General features: G+C 34.1%; 1 protein-coding gene across 7 annotated transcripts in view; it reads right to left on the bottom strand.

The window, feature by feature from the left end:
* The window catches only part of CPEB2 (cytoplasmic polyadenylation element binding protein 2), a 64,781-nt gene that overhangs the window by 24,082 nt on the left and 18,358 nt on the right, over positions 1–22,341 (bottom strand). For 4 of the 7 annotated variants that reach the window (XM_037045683.1, XM_037045660.1, XM_037045679.1 and 1 more), the window contains 2 exons: positions 14,470–14,520; positions 6,991–7,014 (listed from right to left, as the gene is read on the bottom strand). In XM_037045683.1, coding sequence (XP_036901578.1) covers positions 6,991–7,014; positions 14,470–14,520 — 75 coding nt within the window. The remainder of the gene's footprint in view (positions 1–6,990; positions 7,015–14,469; positions 14,521–22,341) is intronic. The other 3 variants (XM_037045701.1, XM_037045669.1, XM_037045693.1) reach the window with 1 other exon arrangement.

A 22,341-nucleotide genomic window follows, 5' to 3' on the forward strand; every position in this document is an offset into this window, starting at 1 on the left:
AAATAAGAGACCAGAGATAGTGACAGACCAGACAGCTACAGGTCGGTGGCGTCTCAGGGACACGAGTAAGGCCGGAGGCGGCCAGGCCGCTGGCAGCCATTGGCCGGAGCATAAAGACCCCGGAGCCCAGAGGCTTCCTTCCATCTGTGCCCAGCGACAGGGGCGCCTGTCAGGGAGGACTTATCGGGAGCCAGGCACCCCAGAGTAAAGTCAAGGGTAGCAGCGGCGGGACGGCAGCCCGTGGCCGGCGCATAAAGACCTCGGAGCCACTGCTGCCACAGCAGTCGGGTCCCAGAGGCTTCCGTCTGCGCCCAGCGTCGGGGCATCTGCCACAGAGGACTCATCGGGAGCCCGGCACCTCTGTGACTATAAATACCATAAATACTCTCCTGCTGTCATAAACCATTTTGCCTCCCCCTCCAAGTGATCACACACACACAAAAAGAGGAGTAGGTGGAAGCGGAGAACATCAAGATACCTGCAGGAGACTGCACCACTGAATTTCACAGGTATCCTACCACAGAAGTTCACACTATAAACTCAGGAGTCAGAACAGATCAATTTAAGAAGCTGCGGCTAACAAGAAGAGTCTCATAAACAATGGGAAGACAAAGAAACAATGCCCAAATGAAAGAAAAGGTGGAAGTCTCAGAAATAATGTTAGATGAAAGAGAGGCAAGTCAGCCATCAGATATTGAATTCAAAGCACTACTTATCAGGAAATTCAAAGAGCTCACAATGAGCTACCAGAAACTAGAGGGGAGCTACAATGAACTCTCCGCAAACTATATCAACATGAAAAAGGAAACAGAAACTATTGGCAAAGGCCAAGAGGAAATGAAGAATACAATTTTGGAACTGAAGAACACAGTAGAAGGAATGAAAAGCAGGATCGATGAGGCAGAAGATCGGACCAGCGACTTGGAGGACACAGTAGAAAGAATCTCCCAGAAAGAGCAAGAAAGGGAAAAGAGGCTCAAAAAGAATGAAGAGGGATTAAGAGAAATGCAAGACAATATGAAACGTAATAATATCCGAATAATAGGAATACCAGAAGGAGAAGAAGAAGAACAAGGAATAGAGAACTTACTTGAAAGATTAATGATGGAAAATTTTCCTAATTTGATGAGAGAAAAAGTTACACGAACCCAGGAATCACAGAGAGTCCCATTCAAGAGGAACCCAAAGAGGCCCACTTCAAGACACATCATCATTAAAATGGCAAAATTCCAAGGCAAAGAGAGAATCTTAAAGGCAGCAAGGGAGAAAAAGGAAGTAACATACAAGGGAGTTCCAATAAGGTTAGCTACTGACTTCTCAATGGAAACACTCCAAGCAAGAATAGAATGGCAAGAAATATGTCAAGTAATGAAAACCAGAGGACTACAACCAAGGCTACTTTGCCCAGCAAAGCTCTCAATCAAGATAGAAGGCCAAAAAAAGAGCTTCCAAGACAAAAGAAGTCTAAAAGAATATGCCTCCATCAAACCAACTCTACAAGAAATACTAAAAGGACTGCTTTAAGGAAAGGAAGGAAAAGAAATTTGAAACCCTAGGTGAAATGGACATATTTCTAGAGAAATTTAATCTTCCAAAACTCAATGAAGAAGTAGAAAGCCTGAACAGACCAGTAACAGCAGATGAAATTGAAGCAGTAATAAAAAAACTCCCATCACACAAAAGCCCTGGACCAGATGGTTTCACAGGAGAATTCTACAAAGCATTTAAGGAAGAGCTAACCCCTATTCTTCACAGACGATTCCAAAAAATCCAAAATGATGGGAAATTCCCAAACTCTTTTTATGAAGCCAGCATCATCCTAATTCCAAAACCAGAAAGAGACACAACAAAGAAAACTTCAGGCCAATATTGCTGATGAACATAGATGCTAAAATCCTCAACAAAATATTGGCAAATTGCATCCAACAATACATTAAAAAGATCATACACCATGACCAAGTGGGATTCATCCCAGGGATGCAAGGATGGTTCAATATTGGCAAAGCAGTAAATGTAATACACCACATAAACAAAAGCAAAGACAAAAACCACATGGTCATATCAATAGATGCGGAAAAAGCTTTTGATAAGGGACAACAACCATTTATGATAAAGGTACTCAGAAAAATGAGAATAGAGGGAACATTCTTCAATATAATAAAGGCCATATATGAAAGACCTACAGCCAACATCATACTCAATGGGCAAAAACTAAAAGCTTTTCCACTAAGATCAGGAACAAGACAAGGTTGCCCACTATCACCACTTCTATTTAACATAGTATTGGAAGTTCTAGCCTCAGCGATCAGGCAAGAAAAGGAAATAAAAGGCATTCACATCAGAAAGGAAGAAGTGAGACTGTCTCTATTTTCAGGAGACATGATATTATATATAGAAAACATTAAAGACTCCACTAAAAAAATTTTAGAACTAGTAAACAAATTCAGTAAAGTTGCAGGGTACAAAATCAATATACAAAAATCTGTTGACTTTCTATATACTAGCAATGAACTATCAGAAATAGAATTAAAAAAAAAAACATTCCATTTACTATTGCATCAGAATAATAGAATACCCAGGAACAAATTTAACCAAAGAGGTGAAAGATGTGTACACTGAAAATGGTAAGACATTGATGAAGAGAAAAGGGAAAAGACACAACTAAACAAAAAGCTATTCTATGCTCAGTCAGTGGAAGAACTGATATTTTAAGATGTCCTAAGCCAATCTAGAGATTCAGTACAATCCCTATCAAAACCCCAATGGCATTTTTTGTAGAAATAGATACACAAGCCTACAATTTTTATGAAACCACAAAAGACCTCTGATAGCCAAAGAAGTCCTGGAAAGAAGAACAAAGCTGGAGGCATCATGCTTCTTGATTCTTCTCTCTGTATATATGATGGAAAATATATGTAATTCCACTGTACATATATAGTGGAAATTATTCAGCCATGAGAAAGAAGGAAATCCCGCCATTTGCTCAAGGCCATTATGCTAAGTGAAATAAGCCACATAGAGAAAGACAAATATTGCATATGCAGAATTTAGAAAAATTTAAGTCATACGAAAGACATAGAGAGTAGGAAAGTGATTGCCAGAGACCTGGGGGTGGGGAAAGTAGAGACAGGCTGGTAATAGGATGCATTTTCAGCTAGAAGATGAATTAGGTTTGAGGATCTAAGGTAAAACATGCTAACTATAGCTGATAACACTGTCTTGTATATTAGGAATTTGCTAAAAGAATAGAACTTAAGTGTTCTCACACACACACAAACATGAACATGTAACGTGACAGGTGTGTTAGCCAAATGGGGACAACTTTTCACAATGTATACATATATTAAATCACCTGACTTACATTAAGTCTTACTATTTTAGGTGAGGATGGTTCCTCAATTATGTCAATTATACCNGGATTGTATCCTAAGAACCCTAAAACACCAATCCCAAAGAACATATGCACCCCAATGTTCATAGCAGCACAATTTACAATAGCCAAGAGTTGGAAGCGACCTAGGTACCCATCAGTAAATGAATGGATCAAAAAACTATGGTACATATACACAATAGAATTCTATGCCACAGAAAGGAAGAAGGAGCTCCTACCCTTTTGCAACAATATGGATGGAACTGGAAAGCATTATGCTGAGTGAAATAAGCCAGGTGATGAAGGGCAAATACCATATGATCTCACCTTTAACAGGAAGCTAAACAACAAAACAAACAAGCAAGCAAAATATAACCAAAGACACTGAAATAGAGAACAGGCTGACAGTGACCAGAGGGGAGAGGGGAGGGAACTTCAGGGGAAATAGGGGAGGGATTTAGAGGAACATATATAAAGGATACATGGACAACAACTGAGAAGGGTGTAAATGGGAGGGAGGGGGGAACATGGGGGGTGGGATGGGATGGGAGTAATAGAAAACTTTACTTGAAAAATAATTAAATAAATTTTTAAAAAATCACATGGGGAAAAAAAATAAAGTCAAAAGTTGGCTCTTTGAAAACTACAAAACTGATATATCTTTTTTTATCACAAAGAAAAAAAAAACTCAAATCACCAATACTAGGTATGAAAAAGGGGACCTCAATATAGAATCTACGAGCAATAAAAGGCTAAAAATGGGAATATTATAAACAACTTTATGCTAATAAATTCAACAACTAGTAGAAATAAACTGCTTAAACAAATAACCTTTAAAATTGGCACAAGAATATACACACACAATGGGTATACATATATACGTAGAACTAAATAGATACAGAGCTGAATAAATAAATAAATAAATACAGAACTGAGCAGTTCTATGAAGTTGCTGTTTTTCGTTCTTTAAAAGTCTGCTTCTTTCACCAGTAAAGCCATCTAGGCCTGTAGATTTCTTTGTGGAAAGTTTGTTTTTAAGTTACAGATTTTATATCTTTATAAATGCAAAACTATTCAACACATCCATGTGTGTTGACATACTTAATATGCATACAAGTGAAGGCAAATCAAAGTTTTGCAATAAGAAAAGTTGCAAATAGAAAATAATTAATATAATGTAATGAGATTAGTTATAACTCAGATTACAATAAGATTCTAACTCTGACTGTGGTGGTTATGCTAATACACCTAAATATCCTTGACTTGGCATATTTTAACTTTATTCTGGAAGCCCAATAAAGGCAATTCCCAACACAAAAATGGGGAGAAGCAGGAGAGAAAATGAAAACATGTGCACAAATTAGTCAATTTATAGCCTGAAACTAAGCATTATTCCTTGATCTCAATGTATTATCCTCTTCTTTTATTTACTAAAGTTGTTCTAAAAATAAAGATATAAAACATATCAATTAAGCATAAATAGGAATATGCCTCCCATTTTATAAGGCCTAGCAGTCTTTCTATTAGGGTAGATAACCCACCAGTGTTATTTTTATTTAATATGCAAGAATAAAAAAAAAAACAAAGCAAAAGAACTGGTTCCAGGACTGATCTCTCTTAGATATCACCTGTTTATTCAAACAGAATCACTGCTCAAGCATGTTTCTCCAAATAACTTAGAATGAAACTATAAGGTACACTTGTCAGGTAAAATATCTTGCTCCAACAATTTGTCCTTTTCTCACAGAGAATGAATAAGGTATACAAACTAAATAGAAAGGGGGAAATGAGTAAAAAAATAATAAGAGAACCAGTTTACTTCTAGACCTTTCTGTGTTACTGGTTTGGTATATTCTTAAAAAATGTTTTATTATTTACAGTTGAAATATTTTCAAGTTCAAATAAAATCTCTCAATATTATTTCTAATGGTTATACTTTTCATTTGACCACATAAAAATCAAAAATGTAAAAGCAGACACCTACTATTCACAGAGTATCAACTAAAAAAATTACTAATGCCACATAATTTGAGAGGAAAATTCAGCCAACTAAGTGTGACAGCTGTTAGTTCTGTCCCAAAGAAGGTCAAGTTAAAATCCTGCGAGAGTCTTCTTTTTCCCAATTCTGGGGGGCAGCTCCGAAACAGAGAAAATCTTTACGGCTCCCAGAAGATGGAGGTATATAAGAGTGGTAGCAAGCTCCTATCTAGTATTATAATCATAGTCTACTATTACAGAACTTAGATGAAAGAAGATAAGTAATGTGACACTCTGTTAACTTCCTCCTAAGAACTTCCTAGATCATGACATTTACACTGGAGAATGGCAGATTAGATTAAACATAAATTGCTAAGGTTAATAGATGAAAAGCGTATAAGAAAAATCCTAAATTACTCTGTAGTTTCAGAAGTACCTTAAAATCATGGCTTGGTAAGTGGGGTTTTCCCCCCATGAGAATTGAAGCTCCACATTAAAACATCACAGAAATGAGATAGAAATGAGATAGTCCATAGATCTGAAGACAGATCCTAAAATTCTAAACTTTCCCTCTCCTTTCAGTTGCTAGTAACAATCTTTAGAAAGTTTTAAGTTTTCTATAGCTCTTTTTACTTAGAAAACTAAAAATATTACTTAAGAATACAAAATACCAGTTTCTGTCTTCAGTGGTGGCGAATGCAAAGTACATGAACTTAGGACCAGATAAAAAGAAAACAAAGCACTAGCACAAACGTGTTAACCTTTACAAAAAGTCACTATTGTCACTGTCTACCCTCCATGGCTCAAGGGAGGTTTTAGGGGCTAAGGGATACACTTCCTATTTAGTTTGACACTTATAACAACTATATAAATATCACAATTATCACTCATTTAAGAACAATCTAGTAGTATAAAGTTACTTTTGCTTCTTCTCATACCATTGACCTTTCTACCTCTTACATTTTGCACGTAAAATAAGAGACAAAGTTTAAGCCAAAGAAGATGTCAGCTGCTTTCCTAGAAAGTTTAATAGTCCAGCATCACTCAGTCCCAGCTTTTTTCTTAAGATAATAAGAACCCTGAAGGTAAGACTATTGTGAGGAAGAGAAAAAGAGTGTGTGTGAGGAATGTGTGTGTGTTTTAGTGGAGGGGGGGAGGACTACATTCTGAGAAAACAGAAATATTAGCAATACTATTTCTATATATCAATGTTAACTTGTTGTTTTCAACTGGGTCAAACATAAAACTAATAAACTAGATACAAAAATAATATACCATAAGACAATCAGTTATAGATTTAGAGATTACGAAAACATGTCACTTTCACTAGTATTTATTAAAATATTTCTTAAGCAAACTATAAATGACAGTTCTATTTTAAAAGGTAAAAAGTAACTTTAAAAATAGTTAAAATCTGGGCAGTTTAAAAAGGATAATTTTATTAAATAGCCATATTAGTATGAAATGTTCTTTAAAGGTTAAGAGATTTAGGATTCAAAACGTTGACAATAAGTGTTCAAAAATCAAAACACGATTCTGTGAGTTTTCAGACATTTCATAAGCAATCTGTGATAATTAATATAACATTAATCAGTAAAACCCAATTAGAAACAATTATACCATAGCAAACAGAAATGAATTACCTCGTCTTCTCCCATAACTCCTTGCTGCATGTAAACAAAGGACAAATTGTAAAATGTCAGAACTAAAAATAAGCCCACATACACAAATATTTGTGACATGAAAAGCTATGTGGGCATCTGGAAACTAGTGCTACTTTGTTTTCAGAGCTATAATAATGTCAATATATGACATGTGCATGGTGTTTTACCACTTACAGAGCACTTTATTTCATATCTCATCTGAACTGTATAAAAACTGTGAAATTAATAGGAAATATACAATTTATTCTCATTCATGTTAAAATTCATGAATAAATATTTGTTTCATCAGGTAAGGATAGGAATATGTAACACTTTACACTTAAATAGCATCACAAATAATTTTTCAGATGAGTGGGAACAACTTGAATTCAACCCTTATTTTCTATATATTATAATGTGATATAGCACATGTAGTCTAACAAAGTTATTCACATCCAGTTCACATTATACCAAACCCTGCATGGAAAAAGTACCAGAAGACATAGTGAATTCAATCCATATTCAGACTTGCTTAGTTGAAGAACTTATTAATGGTAATACTACAGCTAATAATGCTTTCTATTCTTTTAGTACATTTTATAACCGGTATCTAAAGTGCTTGTGTGTCTACCTTTGGGATAATAGGGGTTTGGATACAAGTTTTATTAGCATCATCCCAGAATACGAGGTATATTAAATACTGTAAAGTATAGAGCAGTAAGGCATTTTAATCTGTTACTAGCAGTTTATATAATTCCTTGTGAAGAAAAGATACTGCAATGTATTTTTCATAACGAAACTACCAGCTTGCTAAAATTCACAGCTTGTTTTTAAATAACTCCTCCCCCCAAATCTGAGTACACAATGAGTACTTGTACCCTGGAATTAATATATAAAACCAAGGCAGTAAGCCAAAAATGAGTGTTAAATTTCACATCTTTTCTCACTTCATAGTGTTTTAAACCTGAGAAAAACTGATACTCAATAAATCTCAAATAAAAATGTATATTAAAAGTTGTCAGAAATGTCTCCCTAAAAGTATGAAACTTAAAGACCAAAACAAAACATTTCATCTCATTAAATATAGTCTACTTTGAAGTTTTCAAAAATATATTTTAAATTTTATACTAAGGTTTTAATAGTAAATAAGTATGTCTACAAGTTAAGAATATAGCCATTAGTTCCCTTATAAAAGGGGATATCCCCATATAAAAAAGGGGATAAAGGAACCAGTCAGTTCTCTTAGTCATTTACTGTTCAAGAAGTCAAAAATGTAAGGCTCACATCAGAGTCTTTTATAGAAAATAATTTCATTTGCATATCTTCCAATCTGCCATTCTACTGTCTTTATTTAGCTGTAAAATTTATAGCAGATTTAACCTGTCCATGAGTGATAAGTATTTCAAAACTCAACAGATTAACTTGACCTATACAGATTGCCTATATGTATACACATATGTGGTTTATATGTGGATATATAGTTATATACACACAATTACATATGTGTATATGTACAAATACATGTGTACAGGGTGGGGCAAAGTACATTTACAGTTGAGTACATGAAACTCAATTTATTTTTTTATTATTATTTATTAATTATTCTACTATTTTCCATACAAACAACTATAAACCTACTTTTGTCCCACTCTCTGGATTTAATTTACATAGAGCTTGCCTACCTATATATTAGTTTAGGGTGAGGGTAGAGGTGGAAGTGTCGTTTAGAATTTTGTTATCTAGGTCTTCTGAGACTTACAAAGGCCTTAAAAGAAACAGGGTCTCAAAGAGATGGGATATCAAATGTGGAAAATAAGACCAATAAAATAGGAGTTTTAATAAAGCTTTAAAAACAGGCTATAAAAGAGTGAATTCCCTTAAGTCTTTAATGCCGTATTAGGCCTGGAAATAATCAATAGACCCTCAAGCACTTCACAGCACAATCTTAGGAGTCAGGTTCCTGATTGTGCCTAGTGTGGTCTAATCATACTAATCCAGTATAAATTTGCTTTGGGGAATCTCACTCATGGCTATAGAGGGTCAAACATTTATAGAGCAAATAAACTATTCTCATCAAATTTGAAGTCAAATTACGAATTATGAAGTCATAAAGTGGCATGTAATTCTTAACCTGAGAAAATTAATGACACCATAATCAGTTTATGATCTTAGTATTCATGTTCTTAGCTAAGATTACTCAACACTAAAATAGTGAAAATAAATACATATGCTCCAGCACCTTAGATTTCCATCTCACTCCTAGGCTTGAACACAATTATTTAGAAAATTTCTCCATCTATGTCATACCTGAGGAATTTTAGAATCCTATAGAGAGCTATTCCGCTTATTTTTTGGACAATTCTCAGATTCCAAGTTTCTACATTACCAAAAATAGAACTGACTGCAGATGGAGCTAAACCATGTGAAACATTTCCTATTCCCTGTCATGGAAATAACCAATCTGTTGCCATCACGCTAAACAATAATGGGTGCACTCACTTTCGTACAAATGTTTTATGTGAATTTCTGGGATATGTTCTGCTATAACTTTATCAGTAATCATTAAATTACTATTCATTATGTTTTTAAAAAGTCTTCTTTAACCAATATCCCCCTCCAAACTCATTCAGAATATGATTTATATAAATAATAACACAAAAAGTAAATAATTTTTGTGTTAAAATTGTATTTAAAATATAAAATTTTAGTTTCTTAAATAAATCATTATAAAAATACCTCATACAAAAGTGAGGAATTGGCTCTTCAACATACATGCATGTGTAAATAAATATATATATATTTTTGTATGTGTACACACATGTGTGTTAAAATGTGTATTATATATATTTATGTGTATATCTATCTTTTCTTTAATGATTATAAGAAGGCTGGGAGAAATGGCTGAAGATCTTCTCTACACAAGTGGCTTTACAGTTTGGTCCTGGGTTACCCATATTATTATTAGGTTCTAACACAGAGTTAAAAAAAATTTCTAATGTTCTCTTTAGGGTCTTTTTGCCCGAATGTATTGGCTCTTAACTCAGCTGTGGTACCTGAATTACCGCAGCTGGAGTAAGTGACAGATAAACATACCAAATCGGCTGGAAATACTTAAAGGTTAGTTATCCTGGTGTGAAAGTAAAGAAATTCTTATTTCTTACTCTAAAAGCTTGAGCCAAACCCAGGAGAGAAATATGCCATCCCTCCCGCCCCCAACTCCCTTCATAATCCTTTTCAAGATCCAAAATAAATCTGTCTACTCCACTCAATTTCATCAGCATAAAAAAAGAACTGACTGCATACTCAAGTTTCCTATGTTCGTGTCTTAATATAGTGTATTTAGAGTTTCCGCCTTCAGAAATAGAATTTCATTTCTGAGTAAATTTTCTTAATTAAAAGATATATAGAACTTCTTTCCTTCCAAAAGCACACCACGCTCTTGATTACAAGCATGGCTGTATGTGGTTAATAACTGAAAATTTAAATTTCAAACTAGGTTGCTAATACCATCCTCCCATACTTCTGCTCTATCTATTCTCCTTTTGAAAGCCATATGTACTAATAAAAATACCATTTTTCCTTGAGAAAGAGGTAAAGGGGGAAATATAATCCAAATAGAAACAAATACTTAAATGATACAGCATTTTGTACTCTTCCATACTACTATGGAAAACAGAGTATTTCTGTTTTGTTTTGTAATATTTTTACTATTGAAAATAAAAAGTGTAAGATTTATACACTTATAAAGTGTATAGATGTGTATAAGATGTGTATGTGTATAGTGTATAAAGTGTATTAAGTGTACACTTATAGAAATGTAAACATTCAAACTGTCATTTTATCTTCAGACAGTAATTAACCTTTGAATTTTAGACAATATACCCATTCTTATATAATGTGACTTGCCTAAAATGATGCCTCAGAATGTTCAAGTTGGACTCATCTATATTTGAATTAATAATGGCAGTCGCCAGTGATTTCCACTTGATTTCAGGGACATGGTCTATTCAGAAGTAGGACCTGCTTGCAGTTATATATTTTTGGCATTTCTTGTAACATTTAAAAAAAATCTATATACCAACTTCATGAGATATTTGCCAGAAGTACTTCACAGTTTCACCTAATTCGATCTACTTCCTGACCTTTAGCCCTTACCCTGTTCATCCCTTACTTAAATAATATTTTAAAGTTTAACCATAATGCTAATTAACTAGGAAGATAGGATCATAAAACCTTTACAATATTTGTCTATTTGTATTAACAATTATACTATTTACATATTATTTTTTCATTAAATGAACGCAAGTCTAGTACCATGGTAACATCACAGGTTTCTACCAGTACTGTATTTTCTATAGAATGACCTCAAATTGTAACAGCCATGCATTTATTTTAATGTGTATTTGTGTACCATCAAGTCACTTTGGGTAACAACATAGGGGTAAGCATACCATACTTAGGAAACTGCCTTTGTCATTTTGCTTTACTGACACCAAATTTGTCCCTACATAGCTTCTTCCACATGGTTCTGTTTTGGCTTTCTGCAATAATTTAAAACAAACCTTCTTTGTTCACTGTATGTAACACCCTTCACAAAGTTGAAAATACCAGTTATGTTTTCTCTAATTTTATATAATCCAAAGTAAACAGAGCCAACTCCTTTATCTATTCACAGGATATGATTTTACTCTTTCAAAGTGATTTTTGTCACTGTTCATCATCAACCTCTGCCTCACTAACTTTTACTTCCAGGAGCTGTTCCAGATACATACTAGCCATGAATGAATGCATTCACTTCTTACAACAGTCTCCCTAGGGCAGGCAGCATGCTCCCTTAGACAAAAAGCTGAGTCAAAGTGAAGTTAGGTAAGCTGCCCAAGGTCACACAGCTATAAAGAGCAAACCCAAGTTTAAACTCAGAATCTGACTCCAGAGTCTGTGACACCAACCACTCTCAACTGTTGTTAAATCACCACAAACCAATACTAGTGTATTATCAAATACTGATTTTCAAAGTCGGCAATATTAGCTATGCTTATTGGTTAAATAATACAACTTTATTTAATCAATTACCCAATAGTTAAATCTGTGATAACTAAAAGTATAATAATTTAAGAAGCAGGTCTATGCACAAAAATTTCTTTAATCTGTTAATCATATTTAATAATAACTTACTATAAGTACAGAGGCTTGTTATTAATATCACTTAATTTCTACATTTCTCAGGGAGATAATATATTAAGAACATAGTTGAATTAGAGGCAGTGAAAAAGTAGTTCAAAAAAATTTTCCCCTTACTTTTTAGTGCCCTTTGCCTACTTTTCTTTTCCATAAATTTTAATGGCTACAAAAATATGTAAATCTTTAATATTCAAATACTTCAAATCTTTAATATTCAAATACTTCAATATTTATTCTATAAAAATACACCCAATCTTCTGATTCTTGCTTCCCCTCTTAACCAATAATCTCAAATGACCAAAAGAAATGTTTTCTCTTTGGATCCAATTGCCTCTACAGACCTAAACATATTGTAATGTCCTAGTTTTGTGAATTTTTATCTCCCCAGTCCCTTACCAGAAGAAGTTCAGGATGGCTTACTGCACTGAGTATGTGTCGTGGCCCTAAAGTGTCAGACTATGAAACATTTTCAATCTAATATCTAGATTGCTCACAAGGGATTTAAGCAACTGATGAAATCAATTAGTTTAGTTATGTTTAGTGTTACCAAAAGTGTAAGTTGTAGAAAAGTATTAGTTTGGCAACTAAGTTCTTTGCTCACACATAACTGACATATTCTAATGTGATTATAATATACTTCTAAATTATCCTAGTTTGTTATGCATTTAACAATCTAAGAATATCTGTGAATGATCTAAGAGATTACCTCAGATGGATTTTTTCCTTCAGATAAATTTTAACACAATACGTGAAACATTTGTAAATTCAAAATTTTCAACTGAATTGCTATTTTTTAGAAGTTAAAATTTAAGTGAATGATCTTTATCAAAAGAAAAGTATTTAAAGTAAGGATCAATAGATAATTTATTATGACCTAAACCTATCATTATTTTATAATTCGAGCCATGAGAATAAGAAAAATTACAATCAATTTTCACTTCAGCAAACTCACTATAAACAATGTAATTTTTAGCCATAGATTCAGATGTTAGAGACCAGCTACTCAAAAAATATATTGTCTTTAACTTTGCAGTAGGAAAACAGTTGAATAAAGTCCTGGAATGTAATTTCCAGTAGCTTTCTGGTCAAAGTCTATGTAAACACTGTGATTCACTGAATTCATACACCTGGCCTACCAGACTGCTGTGAGGTCTAGCATGGACATAGCTTCAGACTGGAGAGCATGGTCTAGCCCCAATGCTAGGACCTTGACAATTCTACCTGTGACTATACTTAAAGATCTTCTCTAATAGATAACCTTGTGCTTACACTAGGCAGGCATGCGGTGGACAAATCAATACACAATGGTCAAATACTGAATGAGTAAGTCACCTTACCTAATACTTCCATTATTTTCTCATTTCAAAATCCTATTCATCTTGACAACCTCCCAGGTAGGTAGTCAGGAGTTTATTCCCATCTTTCTGTTACTTATAGTCTTTACTTAATATTAGTTCACATGGTCTAGCTTTTACATTGGCCTTTTTTTTCATTGTTTGCCCCCCAACTTCATTGTTTTTTTTCCAACAAAGCTTTAGTTGAAACAGAAGAGTCAAGCTATTCTAATAATTACATATTTTAAAGTTTCTCTGTCATCACCTCTTCCTACTTCCTGCTCATCACCCGCGCTCTGATTTAAAAAGAGCTGTGTGAAGGACACTCTGATTCTCCATGTCCACTCCCAGTCATGGAGGTGTCAAGTCCTGCAACTCTCTGAATACAATGTTTGTCCAATGGAAAGAGAACAAACTTTAATGGATGTTTATTAATTCTTTTTCTAACTTTGGTGAGCTTTACATCACAAATTTTCTAGTTAAGAGTAAATTAAGTTAGTGTGACCACTATATTTACAGAATCACCAGTTTCCTCCTTAACACAAGTGCTATACTAAATAATAACAAATTCTATGCACTTTGCAAACATCTCATTTAATTCTCCTAATAAACCTTGAGATTTTATTCCTATTTCACAGATGGAAAACTAAATAAAGCTCACAAAAGTTACTTGATCAAGGTCACAGTCATAAACTGGAAAGTCAATATTCAAATTCAGGATTGCCTGCAAAGTCTGTGGTCATTCAATTAAATCACACTATCACAAATACACTTCCATGACTGCTTTTCCAGCCAGAATACACTCAAATTCCCAATTCTGCTTTCTGTTCAGGAAGAGTTGCAGCTTTATTTTTGTACTAAAAAAAATGACTAATGTATGTACAAGAGAGAAGGTTTAGAGAAAGGTATTCAATTATTTTTATGTAAACCAATTGGAAAAATAAGAATGTTTTTATAAACTTACCATTTAACATCAACAGATTGTCAGTTCCTGGATGTGGATAGCTCAATCGACCTTTAAAAATAGAGGAACAAAAGTTTAAAGATTACTGATCTATTTGCAAACTGAAAAGAGAAAAGGCGCTTAAGAAGGAAATTATTGAACATAGCATATTTCTTAAGAACTAAAAAGGTAATGTTTAACTTAAAATATATAAAGTAAAACTATCTTTGAAAGTCAAACACAAAACTAGTTAACCTGGGTTCCTTGACCCTAAGAGCACAGTGAGATTTGGGAACAATCCCTATAGAATAAAGAATATTTGTTTTTGAAATGTAAAAACAATGCGGGTATCCTAATCTTTCAAACCTAACGGAGAATTTGTGAATTTCTTAATATTACAATGTTTGAAATTTTCTTTCTCCAAAAATAGAATCTGAAGAAAAGTAATTTCTATTCCTAAATAAAAAACAACCAAACATTAAAATAACAAGCAGTACAAATTCATGACAACTTGCCATTTAATTATCATTTTATATAGTTGTAAAGAAGCTTAATGAAAACATTAACTTAAATATATTACTACAAATGTTACTGAAAATCTAACTTGCTCAAAGTTTACCAATGATAAATATGAAAGCTTCAGAGTGTAGTAGCACAGTGTTTCCTCGGAGTCATCTGCACTCAGGAGTTCTGCAGTGACTAAGTGCAGTAAGGACCGCAGTACATGTGCCAACAGTGAGAATGAGCACTGTTTTTGGTCCACTAAAATATAGCACTTTTCTCTAATGCCTAAATCTCTGATAGACCTTTTGAAAGGCACATTAAAATCCATTTAGAATTCTGCTAAAAATTAAATGTCTGTGAGATTGCATTTTAGCAACTTTCAGCACAGTCCCTTTAAAAAGACATTATAACAGCAAATTATTGTCACCAGAAGAGTGACCAATAAATGTCTGAGTGGATTTGACATGATTACTAAGGAGCAGAGACTAACTGCATTACCTTTACCACTTCAACAAGTACTCTGCATTTCTAGGGTCCATTATTCTATCCAAACATTCCTCATAAGACAGATGGCCTTTGACTTTTGATTTAATTATGAAGTTAAAGAATTTGATTATCTACCAATGTGAGAGAGGCAAAGATAATCCAATTTTGACATTAAAATACATATTAGTAAATAGATATACAGATATAAAAACACACCTATACATACACACACACTTCATCGGAGCTCTAATTTTACTACACAGCACATTGTGTTTTCAGACCCAACACAAACAAAATAAATGTCATCATCCTTCAAAGGACAACTGACCACTTCCTATCACTCTCAATTTCATGCAGCATGGCATTAGTTAACTAAATGATCTCTTAAATAAAGATGCCATACTCAGAAACACGTCTATTGCTGTGATACCTTCATATGTACAGAAAGTACAAGACACAAAGAAGTAGGAAGCAGAGCTTTCCTAAACCAGGTTTTAATAGCACGGAGCAATACACAGGTTATTGTGGAAACGTTACTATTTCTAAACACCTTGTAGCAGATGAGCAAATGTGAAGAACTTAAGGCCATGAAGTAAATTACTGTTATTTCTGACTTGAGAATGAAACTCAAAACTTTGAAAGGGGCAACCTCTGTTGCTGCTCAGTGTAACAATTCACTAGGACTTGCATACTGATAGTGTGTTGGGGGGCTGAGAATTCAAATATAAGATACAGTTTCTGCTTAAGATATGGTAGTGGAGACAGACAAAAGTATACAATTTCAATGAAATCTGCCAAGTGTGAAAAGAATTATGTACAGTATGATATATATGTGTGTGTGTGTGTGTGTGTGTGTGTGTACAAATAAACGCAAAGGAGTATTTAACCATCTCCAGGGATTCAGGTAAGACTTCCAAAGAAAAGTAAACTGAACAAAACCTAAAGCCTTGCTCCATTCTGCACTCCCGCAAAACAAAAACAAAAACAAAACAAAACAAACACACACCAAAAAAAATCCTCTCAGTTTTCATATGCCATATAATTGTCCTGTAACAGATTCACCATTCATTTTATTTATCCCAAGACACAGGTAACAAGATACTTTTATTGCTAATAGTCTTTTGACTTCTTGGCCCTGAAGGGAGTTAAAAGGCCTAACATGTGTGGAAAGTTCAAGAGACAGGTACCTATTAAAATCAGATCCTGCCCTTTCTTCTTTGCCAAGATAAATTTTCTCCTCTATAAGTATTTCCTTTTCTTTAATGAATACAAACAAAAAATATCTCTAAAGCCATGATATTCATAGTTAATGATGCCAATTCATTCCTCATTAGTGATGAGAAAATGCTAGAGAATGATGCCACACATTCTTCTAACTCCTTTTAAAAATCCATGTACTAAGATGATATAAGTTTCAAGTGTCCAGTTCTACGATCCATCGTTGGTATAGTGCACTGTGGACCCACCACCCACTGTCGGATCACCCTCTGCCACCACATACTGACTCCCCACACCCTTTAATACTCCCTACCTCCCTTCCCTGTGGTAACTACTATACTGCTGTGTCAAAGTGCCATTTAGAATCATAAAGATATTGAGTTAGAATTAACATTAGACCAATTAATAAGCTAGGTAGCATACTACCTAGCTTACAGTGGTTAAAACTTCAAACTCAATAGCTACTAAATTTCACCACTTATGAGCACTGAAACTGAGCAATTATGTTTAATAAGCTGCACAGACACCTAACTGTAAATTAAGAGTAAATATCTACCTCTTAGTTGTGAGAGTTAAATAAATTAATACATACATGTAGAGTCCTCAGAACAGTGCCTGGCATATATATGTGTGTGTGATACACACACACACACACACACATCAAGCATTCAATTGATGATATGTATGATATGTTATATATATTATGTATGTTTTACATATATATAATACATATATATACAAAGTATTAAATAAAAAGATCTATTAATTCCTTCTTGTGTGCTTTAAATAATGCATTGCCTCCACTGGTTTGGTAAAATTTTCTAGTATTTTTTTCATATTCTACACTTCACCTTTATTTCCAAACTCAATTAGAAAAAAAAAACTGGTTCACAGAAAGTCTGGTAAAATCCACTTAGAATGTGGTCATTACCAACCTTGAAAACTCCTATCTCTGCTCAGATCCAAGGGGCAGGACAGTCATTCCTGACCTCACTCCCAAATCTCAACGCATGCCTCATAAAAGCCCAAGAATAAGATCATAAAAAGGTAGAAAAGACCCTTAGATCCAAAGAACCAGATATCTCAGGAGAATAAGAGAATCATACCTTAGCTACATCTAATAAAAGCTATCAATCTACTTTAGTTTCCAGAAAAATTAACCTAGTTAACTCACTCTTAAATCAGGATCCATCATAATTTTTTCACTGAATAATTATTTACAATTTTTAAAACTTCTATCTAATCTACAGTAGAAAAATTTAAGAAACATCAAGGAACAAAGAATATCAGAAAGTTTGCTTCCTGTAAAATATAGTAACAAAATAAAGTCAATAACAAAAGACCAAACTGAAGTCATTAATCATCTGGTAAGATAATGTATTACAACAAAAATGGTACTAGCCCTGGCTGGTGTAGCTCAGTGGATTGAGCGCGGGCCTGCAAACCACACGATCGCAGTTCGATTCCCAGTCAGGGCACATGCCTGGGTTGCAGGCCAGTTCCCAGCAGGGGACTCACGAGAGGCAACCATACATAGGTATTTCTCTCCTTCTCTCCTTCCCTTCCCCTTTAAAGATCAATAAATAAAATCTTAAAAAAAAAAGATAAAGCCCAAGGAGAAGCTGTCATTGGTCCCATGATGTAATATACTGTGAAAGATGGATATAACATTGAACACAAATCCAAAGTCCTGAGCACAAAAAATATAAGAAAGATGCTCTGATTGAAAAGGAAATATGATTCTTTACACAAAGTAATCTACTGCTGACCAAGAGTTTTAGGGAAGCTTCACTAAGGAGATAGCAGACTATGGATTGTACTAGAGAAACATCTAGTTGGAAGTGGAGGATTAAATACAGGTGTTCATCACTGATGCATTTTGAAACTGCTAAAATGGCAATGCAGGAATTTTAAGGAAGCATAACCCCATCAGGACAAAAGAACAGAATAGAATCACAGAAGAGACAGGTCAACACATTTTTTTTGGAGGCTATGAACATGTACATTTGAGTGGTAACTGACTTTTAGACCAGAAATCCCTGAAAACACTGAAACTTAAACTGGTGTGTGCAAGGGGAAGGCTGTTGAGAAGCAAGTCAGTCATTCACTGCAGCAGATACCTGGAGAGGTTCAGAAATAAGGGGCTCTGGTTATCAAAGAGTGCAGATGTGGGGTGGAGCTGGAAACAGGAAGGCTCATGACTGCTTGCTTGTTAGTTTGTACATGAGTCAGAGACACACACAGCCTCTTCCCGGCCCTTCTAAGAATGCCAGCAGCCAGGCCTACAGCTGACAGACAAAATGGAAAACACACACCCAGGTCCAGTTCCCAGATCAAAAGAAAAGAACAAGAGATGCAGATATGTGAGAATTCCATCTGACCCACTTACAGCAATGTTACTAGTAAGCCCCAACTGCATACAGTGAGCTTCCAATCACCATTTTTGTCTTTAAATAATGGATAGCAAAGGACCAAAAGACATTTGATGAAAGCCTCCAGCATGAGCAAAAAACAAACAAGTAGAAAAGAGAAAGAAGCATAAACAATACAAGTTTAGAAGCACAAACAATACAAGGAATTGGAAAAATAATCTTCAATACTATAATACAGTGTTTAAAAATAGATACTCCAGTGAAATAAGATCAAAGAATAGTAACAGGAAAAGTCCTGAGAATTTTTTAAATGAGAATCTTGAAAGTTCTTCAGAGAAAAAATTTTAACACAAAAAATATGGATAGAAGGGTTGAGAAATAAGAGATGAGGAATTTGCTCCAAAAGCAAACAATAAAAGATAGAGTGATAGAAAATAAAAAATAGGAAGGCGATGTTGAGAATAGGAAGCTTAATATTTGAAGAACAGGAATTCCAGTAAGAGGTAATACAAAAAACAGAAGGAAACAAGTTATCACAGAAATACCAAAATGTCCAAGAACTGAAGGAAATTAACGTCTCAATTAAAGGGACCACAGCATGTGCAGCAGAGGAAACAACACAGAAATGGAAGAAAAAGGAAGCCTGGCAGGCAGAGCTCCCCCAACGCCCCCGCCCCCGCACACCCTGAAAGACCAAATATAGTTCATTTATATAAAATTTCAGAAGTACAGGCATGAAAATATCCTAAAAGCTTCTAGAAAGAAGAGCAAAAATTTCAAAAACACAAAACAAGCAATCAATCATACAAGTGAACAGGTTTCAGATGGTATTATAGTAACCCTGGATATAATGAAGCAATGCGTTCAATATTATAAATTACTAATGTATCATTCCATACCAATCTATCATCTTAGGTAGAAGAAAGATGTTTTCATTGATGTAGGGTCAAAATTTATGTCCCATCTGAAGGACGGCACAGTAAAACAGGTCCAATAAAACAAAGTCCTAAATCATTAAGAAAGAATAGGGAGTCAGGCAATGGATTCTAGGAGAAGAAGGAATTCCCAGGAGTTGCGATGTCCCAAAATGACAGTGATGTAGGGTCACAAAAAGTATGCCTCAGATGGCAGCAAAAAAATCAATCTAGATTAATTACTTGATGGTTTTACATGTTTAGAGAGAATCTTCAGAGTTCTGTTAATAAATTCTGGGATGAATTAGTGACAAATAACAAGAGACCATAATTAATTCTAGGAAAAACAGTTATATGAAAAAATATGTTATGGCAGTGATTTTCAACTGCCATAAACTCTCATTTTGTGGTGCACATAAATTATATAAATTCTGTGGTACACCAAAAAATATATTTTGATCCAACAAAAAATAGGTATAATTTTGATTCATTCACAACAAATGGTTATTGTTGTATTGCCTGTGGTACTTTCTTAATTTGACAATCTAAGGGAAAAGAGGTTATTGCCCCTGACTAAACAGTCATGTACTGCATGCTTTAAATATTTTTGCTGCACACTGAATAAAAATCTGTGTCTTACAGTATAAAGGACCCATGGTTTATCTATGAATATTACTGAAGTATTAGCATTATCACAGTAACATACTTCCTAATTTAAACAAAAGAATGGTCCTGTCCTGGCTGGTGTAGCTCAGTGGATTGAGCACAGGCTGTGAACCAAAGGGTCGCTGGTTCAATTCCCAGTCAGGGCACATGCCTAGGTTGCAGGCCAGGTCCCCAGTGGGGGCCACATGGGTGGCAACAACACAGTGATGTTCCTCTAACTCTCTTTCTCCTTCCCTTCTCCTCTTTCTAAAAAATAAATAAATAAAATTTATTATTAAAAAAAGACCCTAAAACCCTAAAAAAAAACCTAAAAAAAAAAAAAGAATGGTCCTAAGCATTGTGAGAGGACAAATCAGGGAAAGTGTTAGGGAACAGTTAATAGACAGTTAACAAATAATACTTAAAATGTAGGAAATGTAAACACTTTTCTTCTACTTTTTTCAAATTTCATTTAATGAATACATACTACTCTTTGTAATAAGAAAACAAACTTTTTTTTTTGCCCTGGCTGGTGTGGCTCAGTGGATTGAGTACCCATCCGCCTGTGAACCAAAGGGTCGCTGGTCTGATTCCCAATCAGGGCACATGTCTGGGCTGCACGCCAGGTCCCCAGAAGGGGGTGTGTGAGGGGCAATCACACATGGATGTTTCTCTCCCTCTCTTTTTCCCTCCCTTAACCTCTCTCTAAAAATAAATAAATAAAATATTTAAAAACAAACATTTTTTAAAAATTAAAAAGATAAAGTCTTATATTCTGGAGGAATAAAATCTTCATTAGACATTCTCAGATACTCTTCAACTACTATAAACAGCTAAAATTCATAGGCCTAATTATTCCATGTACTCATCTTTATCACTTCAAGCTCTATATAGAAATATTATTTTTATTGTTTTATTTTCAACTTAAAAATAAGTTATAAGCCAGAGGGTAGAGGTGGGCAAAGGAGAGGTGTAAATTGGAGACATCTATAGAAAAAAAATGAGTAAGTTGTAAGCTCATATTTAAAGTCCTAAGGAAAATGCTTTGTGGCAAATAATAGGGTTTTAATAAACACATTTAAGTTCTAACTAAATAAATAAGGGTTGAAGAAAATCTATTGTGATTTCTGCCTGTTTTCAGTTTTTTAAAAAAAACTGCAGTCTGTTGTAACTCAAATTGTTTAAATATTTAACAAAGCTTGGAAGAAATAACTATGTTCTCAAATTTAATATCATTAAGACAATTACTTAAAATAAATAAAAGTAAAACTTAAAAGTCACTATCCAGGACACCATATTTTAAATAAGTTTTCTAAAACAAGAACTTTTCCAACCACATTTTCATAATAACCTTTTCACTCTCCAGATATTCTCACTGGTAACAGCAGTTAAACTCTTATAAATTGTACTTTCCTATAAATTTCCTATAAATTTCTTTTCCTAAAAGAAAGTACAATTGTACTTTCTTATAAATTGTACTTTAGTTTAGATAAACTAAACTCTGACAAGTCAGACAGTAAAATATTAAGGTAACAGGTACAATCACAACAGTGATCATTTATTAAAGTTAGAATACAGTTACTAAAATGTATATGGCTTCTACATCCATATAATTTATTCCAAAGTTAATAATGATATTTTTCTTCTTATCAAAGGCCAATGGTCTACAGGAAAAAGGGGAAAGAAGACCAATGAGTTGAAGGGAAAATAATATATAAATTCTACTCCTTTTAAAAGTAAATCATTTTATACAC

The sequence above is a fragment of the Sturnira hondurensis genome, unplaced genomic scaffold, assembly GCF_014824575.4.
Source record: "Sturnira hondurensis isolate 20B ecotype Veracruz unplaced genomic scaffold, ASM1482457v3 Scaffold0000780, whole genome shotgun sequence".
NCBI lineage: Eukaryota > Metazoa > Chordata > Mammalia > Chiroptera > Phyllostomidae > Sturnira > Sturnira hondurensis.